This window comes from Triticum urartu, chromosome 3A, assembly GCF_056163025.1.
Source record: "Triticum urartu cultivar PI428250 chromosome 3A, HENAU_Tu73, whole genome shotgun sequence".
In the NCBI taxonomy this organism is placed as follows: Eukaryota; Viridiplantae; Streptophyta; class Magnoliopsida; order Poales; family Poaceae; genus Triticum; species Triticum urartu.
In genome coordinates, this window is record NC_141875.1 from 687,889,001 (window position 1) to 687,897,252 (window position 8,252).

The 8,252-nt window shown below is 55.4% G+C and overlaps 1 protein-coding gene across 1 annotated transcript; it reads left to right on the forward strand.

Moving 5' to 3' along the window:
• Positions 1–224: 224 nt before the first annotated feature.
• Positions 225–1,627, forward strand: LOC125529900 (uncharacterized). Its single transcript, XM_087514025.1, has 3 exons — positions 225–579; positions 653–1,221; positions 1,313–1,627. The coding sequence occupies exons 1-3, from the start codon at positions 316–318 to the stop codon at positions 1,455–1,457; spliced, it is 978 nt and encodes a 325-aa protein (XP_087370151.1). The 5' UTR covers positions 225–315; the 3' UTR covers positions 1,458–1,627.
• Positions 1,628–8,252: the final 6,625 nt, after the last annotated feature.

Genomic DNA, 8,252 nt, shown 5'->3' on the forward strand with positions numbered 1-8,252 from the left:
AAACATTTTTATTTCACCCAGATCGGTGGAAGAACAACTTGCAACTACTACCACCAGAAGGAAATGAATGCCTTGAAGAAAATTTCAAGATCGGTAGAAGAACCTGCAACTACCACCGGAAGGAGTTGAATGCCATTAAGAGAAGTTCCCTCGAATAGTAATAGTATCCTTGACCCGCCGTGCAGCAGCCAGGTCGTCCGCCACTCTTATATAAGATCACCACCACCTACACTGGCTCTCCCACGCAGCAGCATTGAATTGTGCGTAGATCCAGGAACCATCTAGCAGTCAAGGAGCACAGGCAGCTAGGATAGGATGGTGAACCTGGTGGAGGCGCAGAAGCCGCTGCTGCACTTCCTCATCAAGTGGGCCGGCCTCCGGCAGCACACCGTCGACGTCGACGGCGCCGGCACGGTGCTCACCTTCTGGGTGCCCAAGGACAAGGTCCCTGGCAACAACTCCACGGTCGCGCCCGAAGAGAAGCAGAGCGAGACGTCCAAAGCCAAGGGAGTGCGCCGGCCATCCGTGGTGCTCGTGCACGGCTTCGCTGCCGAAGGCATTGTAACCTGGCAGTTCCAGGTTTGCACTTTGCACTTTGTTAAACTACGTACATTTCGTCGTTATGGTTGATTAATCCATTCATGCTGTCTAGGTTGGTGCGCTGGCGAAGCACTACGACGTGTACATCCCGGACCTGCTCTACTTCGGCGGCTCCACGTCGCCGTCGACGGACCGGTCGCCGGGGTTCCAGGCGGAGTGCCTGGCCGCCGCGCTCGGGAAGCTGGGCGTGGACGACTGCACGGTGGTGGGGTTCAGCTACGGCGGGATGGTGGCCTTCAAGATGGCCGAGTCGCGGCCGGACCTGGTCCGCTCGCTCGTCGTGTCCGGCTCCGTCGTCGCCATGACCGACTCCATCAGCGACGCCACGCTGGAGCGGATCGGCGTCAGGTCGTCGGCGGAGCTGCTGCTGCCGGAGTCCGTCAAGGGGCTCAAGGCGCTGCTCTCCATCGCTGCCCACCGGAGGCTCTGGTTCCCGGAACGCCTTCACAGGGACTTCCTCGAGGTGATGTTCACCAACCGCAAGGAAAGAGCCGAGCTGCTCGAAGGTCTGGTGGTGAGCAACAAAGACGCCACCGTCCCCGTTTTGCCGCAGAAAATTCTTCTGCTCTGGGGACACAACGACAACATCTTCAACATAGAGCTCGCCAAGACGATGAAAGAGTAAGCTCCTAAGGTTCAGACATGAGCGTAAGCTCAAGCTAGCTAGCGTATGAGCTGAGATTAACAGATGGTTTTTGATGGGGTATAACAGGCAGCTCGGGGAGAAGACGATGCTGCAGAGCATAGACAAGGCCGGACATCTCGTGCACCTGGAGAGGCCCTGCGTTTACAACCAGCGCCTCATGGAGTTCCTGGCATACGCCACTGCTGAAGCTTGCAAGGAGCCTTCAAATTAATGAGTAGATCGATCGATCATTCTGGAGAGTGCTTAATTAGTTTGTTCACAGAGAATTGGGGTCCTATTTGTTGCAGTTTGATTGATTGTTTGCCCGTGTACAAGATATTATGAGTGTACGTACGTGATGCATAATACCATGGAGGGAGTCAGCACCGCACAATTTGTCTACTTCTTTTTTGCATCTCAACATTTTCATATGTACATCCACTTGAAATGCTTCAACGTCGACAGTGGATTGAGGATTTGAGGTTACAAGAGCATCTCTAACCCTTCCCTTTAAAAGTTTTAACTTCTCAAAAGATTGTCCTTTTAGAAGTTAATCCATATACCAACTATTTCTCCAAAACATTTAATGGACTAATGACACATTTTCATCTTGCTTTTATTTTGTCCTCCTAAATATGTTAGTACTGAGAAAGCACCCCCTCCCCTCTCCCTCTCGTGTCGCCCCACGCGCGACCGAGAGGGAACCCTAGACACCACCGGGCCTCCCTCCCTACTCTCCTCCTCCCTCGCCGCCGCCCGAGGGCGCGGCCGGGCGAAGCCCGGTCGTCGCCGCCGGCGGTGGGGTTCTTTCGTCTACCCGCGCGGTGGCTTCGGCGCGGGATGCGGCAGCCGGTCGAGGGCGCGGCGCTTGGCTGCGGGCGTGGCGGTGCATCGACGCCAAGGTATGGCGGCGGTGTGGGCTAGCGGCGCGGTGGTGGCACGCACGTGCAGCCGGGGATGGCGTGGCTGCGGCGCTCAGATCTGGTCGACACACGACGCAGGGCATGGGCGCCCTTGGCTGTGAGCGGCCTCCCTCTGCCGCGGCGATCTGCTGGTGGGGGGTGGTGGCGCTGCAGTCCTGGTGTTGTAGGCCAGCGGGTGGTGACGGCGCGGCGCGGCGGCTTCGTGGCGGCGCGTCCGAACCCGCCCCTGTAGCTGCGGGCTGCCAGCGACCCTCGGTGGAGGTGGGCGGCCCTTGTCTAGTCGGGCACATGCGGCTGGACGGCGGCGCTCGACGCGGGAGCGCCTCCCTGGTGAGCTACCTCGGCTGCAGCGGTGAGTCGATTTAGTTTCCCTCGTCGGCGAGCACGCGATTGCGAATGGCCTCGAGGAGAGATGTTCAAGCTACCATGGTGGGGTGACATGGGGGTGCTCGTGGGGGAGCTTAGTAGGAGGGATGGCTAGCCTCGATGCGGTCGCGCCACCTGTCACCGGCACATTTTCCGGTCTGGATGCGTCCGCTCCTCCTCCTCCTCCTTTCCTCGTGTTCGGCAGGGAGCTCGGTTGGAGGGATGGGTGGCCTCGATGCGGTCACGTCACCTGTCGGCTGTCGCCGGCATGGGGTGCATCGGTCCGGATTCGTCCGCTCCCCTTTCTCCCCCGTTCCTCGGCCGTGAGCGGGTTGGCGCAGTTCTACCAGCGGAGCGTCTACGGGTGGATCTGTCGGTCGAGGGTCGTCGGTTGGTCCAAAGCCGGGGCTTCTGTGTAGGTCTCAGGGTTGTCTGGTTGCAGGGCGGCGGCTCTGGCGGTGGGAGGCGCGACGTTTGTGAGCGGAGAGTGCGTCTCAGGTGCGGGCGGGGTAGCGGCCAGCTGCTCGCTGGGCTTCGCAAGCGGCCGGCCTAAAATAGAAATATTTTTTGTCTACTCGATTAATAAGAAAAACAACGGAAGACCTTCCCTTCCTCGCCCTCGGCCGCTGGCCCGAGCCTCGTCTGACGGAGTCACACCTCGCCGCCGGCCTCCGCCCCCACCCTTTCCCCGTCCACCTCCCCTTGTACGAGAGAATAGCAGAGAGGAGATGAGGGAGATCGAGGACCAGGTCAGGCGGCCGGCAAATCGAGAACCCGCCACCACCGACAAGGGATTCTTTACCTGGGCGTTCCTCCATGGGCTTCTGCTACTGCTTCGATTCCTGCCCCTGGCACCATGCCTAGTGCCCCCAAGGAAAGTCCCATCTTCTCCTCTCTCTCTCTCTCTCTCTCTCTCTCTCTCTCTCTCTGATCTGGGCGGGTCTGCAGCAGGGATCTCCAGGCATGGCTACTGTGGTTGGGAGAGGGGGAAACACGAGCTTGCTATAGACGGAACGGCCAGAGGAGGAAGCTTGGGCGGAGGAGGGGGCGGAGATTGTCCTTGGTCTGCAGCAAGACGGAGACGAAGATTGCTAGGGAACGGAGTTCTTGCGTGGCCGTTGTTCGTGTTTGCTCAGTTCATTCATGCTGAATTTTGCAAGACGAGCACAGGCTGATGTGCTGCAGGCCTGCAGCTGCTTTGGCCGCGGCTGAATTTTTGTGTTGATGGTTTGCCGATTTTTCTCCTACTGAATATAGTGCTATGGTGTGCTTTGAGCTACTGAATATACCACTGAATTTATCAAGAATTTTGCACATGAACGATTGCGGAGTTGAACGCTCTAGTTCGCATAGTCGCATACGCATGACTGCAGAAAGTGCACACGCGCGATGACGGAGTTCCACACTCCCGTCGACATACTAGCTCACACACGGCTCCAAGAGGTGCACACATGCGCGATGACGGAGTTGCACACTCCCGTCGACATACTAGCTCACACACGGCTCCAAGAGGTGCACACGCGCGACAGCGTAGTCGCACACGCGCGGCTGCCGAGTTGCATACCCTCGTCGCATAGTCGCACATGACGGCTACATAGTTGCATACTCTTATCGGCGTAGTCGTACATGCCGACCACGGAAGTTCACACTCTCGTCTGGATGCATAATAGCTCACACACGATTGCGGGGTTGCACACGCTTGGTGGCATAGTCGCACACGTAGGACCCAGAGTTGCACACTCTTGTCGGCGTAGTAGCTCACCCACGGCCGCGGAGTTACACACTCTCGTTAGCATAGCCGCACACTCGCGGCTGCTGAGTTGCACACTCTCGCCACATAGTCACACATGACAGCCATGGAGTTGCACACTCTCGTCGGTATAGTCACACATGCACGGCCACAGAGGTGCACACTCTCGTCCGCACAGTAGCCCACGCACAACTGCGGCAGTTGCACACACGTAGTGGCACAGTCGCACAATCGGATGTGGGAGTTGCACACGCGCGGCATCATAGTCACACACGTACAGCCGCAGAGTTGCATGCTATCATTGGCATAGTTGGTTGGCGTAACAGATAAAGTTGCACATCAACTGTTAGGCAGTTGGTAGGGGTAGAAAACGAAGAAGCACATCTCATAGGAAGGGTAGCTCGGACAAGGACACCAACATCTTATAGGCAGGCAACAAACGAAGTTTGACTACTCGTGTATGTGTAGTTTTTCACTGCTTGCACACCCTGCCCCATCTACCCTATCAGCAATATGCGCAAGTTAGTCTGTTGTTTCAACCAACTGCCTAGTATTCGATGTGCAACTCCTTCCTCTATGTACTTGTGGATATGTAGTTTCAGTTGGCGGGGCCAATAGACGAGGTTGCACATAGTTTGCTAGGCAGTTGGCCGGGGCAACAAGCGAAGTTGCACATCTCAAGCAGGGATAGTTGGTTGGTGAAAACTAACATCCATGAGGGCAGTAAAAAGTTGCATATATACATGGAGCTAAAGTTGCACATCTCACTAGCACATGTGGTTTGGACGGGGTGCTAGCAGTCAAAACTACACGTCCATAGGGGTACGGGAAAAGTTGCACATCACTCTTAGAAACTTGGCCGAGGCAGCATCCGAAGTTGCACATCCACTGTTAGGCAGTTGGTCGAGATAGCAAACACTGAAAACTGTACATCAACGGGCAGGGGGGAAGTAGAACATCAACTACTAGGCAGTTGGCTTGGGCAGCAAACAAAGTTGCACATCTCAGTGTTAGGGGTAGTTTGGGGTGGAGGTCTCCGTCGGTGGAAACTGCACATCCATGGGTAGTGCAAAGTTGCACGTCGACGCTCAAGTAGTTGCACATCGACTCTTACACAGTTGCACCGAAACGGGGAGTAAATTGCACACACAAAAGTTCATTGAAACATATCCATGCGGGATCATGTTTTAAAAAGCACGTCGGGAGGGTTTTAACGATGAAAACGGATCTTAATTCCGACGCACGGTTTAAAAATTATGGCTTTTTGAAAAAAAATCAAAGATCCGAATTAAATGTGTTCACACATGCTTTTGTAATTTCAGTTTTTTTGTTCACATGCCGACGAGAGTGTGCAACTCCGCGGCCATGCATGAGCACATTTAATTGGGACTATGCGGGCGAGATTGTGTAACTCTATGGCATGCATGTGCGACTATACCGATGAGAGTGTGCAACTCCGCGGCCGGGCGTGAGCACCTCCCACGACAATTCATGAGTGACTGCGGATAAGAACATGCAGTGCAACTCTGTGGCCATACTGTGCCGACAAAAGTGTGCAACACCGCTGTCATGCGTGAGCTCTTCCCACGACAATTCATGTGCGACTATGCGGACGGGATTGTGCAACTCTGAGTCCATGCGTGTGCGACTATGCCCGCGAGAGTGTGCAACTCTGCGGCCGGACGTGAGAACCTCTCACGATAATTCATGTGCGACTATGCGAACCAGATTGTGCAACTCTGTTGACATGCATGTGCGACTGTGCCGACGAAAGTGTGCAACTTCGCGGCGGGGCATGAGAACCTTCCACAAGAATTCATATGTGACTATGCAGAAGATTGTGCAACTATGTGGTCATGCATGTGCCAACTAGGACTATTATGTGTGCAATTAGAATTACTATAGATGCCAATAAAAATTGATGGCCGTGTGTGCAACTTCCTAATGATCGTATCCAACTGAGAACGATTATGTGTGTAATTAGAATTACTATAGATGCCAATAAAAATTGATGGCCGTGTGTGCAACTTCCTAATGATCGTATCCAACTGAAAATGATTATGTGTGCAATTAAAACTACTATAGATGCCAACAAGAATGATCATCGTGTGTGCAACTTTTCAATGATGGTGCCCAACTGAGAACAACTATGTATGCAACTAGAACTACTATAGATGCCAATAAAAATGATCGCCATGTGTGCAAATTTTTAATGATTGTATCCAACTGAGAATAGTTATGTGTGCAACTACAACTATTATAGATGACAACAAAAATGTGATTAAAGAAAGCATGTTTGCATCAAGCATATTTATTACTCATGATTGAAAAAGTATGGTCGTAACATTTACAAGCTACAAGGAGTAGCTTTTCCATCGGTCATACTTGCTAAATTTTCTGAGATTACCTGAGGTAACCATTTATATCCATGTCATGTGCCTTCTCTTTCTTCAGTATTAATATGCAGGAACGCCTCTCATTTACGCACGCGAACACCGTTCAGTAAAGAGCCAATTTCACATGCACGAGCCGGGGTTGCGGGACTTGTTCCTCAGTTCGATCGATCACCATCAGGCGCTACTTTCATCTGATCTAGAGCCAGGACTAGTAGGCTATCGAGGCCGAGGCCCGCGTCTAACACCCGGAAACTGAATCACTGGATCACAGGAAGGCGGGAACCATACGCGCGCATGGGGCTGGAGCTACTGCTGCTCCGTCACTTCTGGCCTCGACAGATCGACGTATCTCTTTCCTCCATCTTCGTCTTCAGCGTCCCCTGCCCCTCCCTATGAACCCCCGTCCATGACTGCCTGACGGCTGGCCGAAAAGGCGAAAACCTCACGGCCAAGGCCAGCGTGCAGGAAGAGGAAAATCACGCAGGTAAGAGAGGCGGAGAACAGAACGGCGCCGCTGCTCGGGTTTCCAGCCGGCCTGCTCGCGCACCCCCCCCCCCCCCCCCCCCCCCCCCCCGATTAGATGCCAAGGCCAACGTTGCGGAGGAGAACGTGAGTTGGCGGACGGGAGGGAGCAGCGGGACACGGCGGCACGGAGGCGGGGCCGGCCGCTTCGGCCGGCGCGATGTGTGGCAGCGGCGGACTCGAGGGGGATGGGAACGAAAGGTGGGGATGCTGGAGGATAGCGACTCGTGCAGACTACGGAGGTTTATTTTTCTTTTGGACGCGAAGTGGACCCGTGTCCTCTTGCCTCCTATCGCCGCAGCGCAAATCGACGGCTCGCGTTCGGCCGCTCGGGAACGACTGATAGTGCGCGCGCACTTTTTATCTTTTAGGTTAAAAGTTTTAACTTCTCAAAAGATTATCCTTTTTGAGAAGTTAATCCATATACCAACCATTTCTCCAAAACATTTAATGCACAAATGACACATTTTCACTCTTGCTTTTCTTTTGTTCTCCTAAATATGTTAGTACTGAGAAAGCAGCCCCTCTCCCTCTCGCGTCGCCCCACGGCGACCGGGAGGGAACCCTAGCCACCGCCGGGCCTCCCTCCCTACTCTCCTCCCTCGCCGCCACCCGACGCCCGGTCGTCGCCACCGGCGGTGGGGTTCTTTCGTCTCCCCGCGTGGTGGCTTCAGCGCGGGATGCGGCGGCCGGTCGAGAGCGCAGCGCTTGGCGGCGGGCGTGCCAGTGCATCGACGCCAAGGTGCGGCGGCGGTGTGGGCTAGCGGCGCGGTGGTGGCACGCGCGTGCAGGCCGGGGATGGCGTGGCTGCGGCACTCAGATCTGGTCGGCACACGACGTGGGGCATGGGCGCCCTTGGCTGTGAGCGGCCTCCCTCTGCCGTCTTGGTGTTGTAGGCCAGCGCGACGCGGCGGCTTCATGGCGGCGCGTCCGGACCCGCCCCTGTAGCTGCGGGCTGCCAGCGACCCTCGGTGGAGGTGGGCGGCCCTTGTCTAGTCAGGCACATGCGGCTGGACGGCGGCGCTCGATGCGGGAGGGCCTCCCTGGTGAGCTACCTCGGCTGCAGCGGT

Excerpts from the sequence above, each read along its gene's own strand:
- LOC125529900 (XM_087514025.1), top strand. The coding sequence starts at position 316 with ATGGTGAACCTGGTGGAGGCGCAGAAGCCGCTGCTGCACTTCCTCATC. Across the intron at positions 580-652 it reads TTGTAACCTGGCAGTTCCAG|GTTGGTGCGCTGGCGAAGCA; the intron begins GTTTGCACTTTG and ends CATGCTGTCTAG. Across the intron at positions 1,222-1,312 it reads CTCGCCAAGACGATGAAAGA|GCAGCTCGGGGAGAAGACGA; the intron begins GTAAGCTCCTAA and ends GGGGTATAACAG.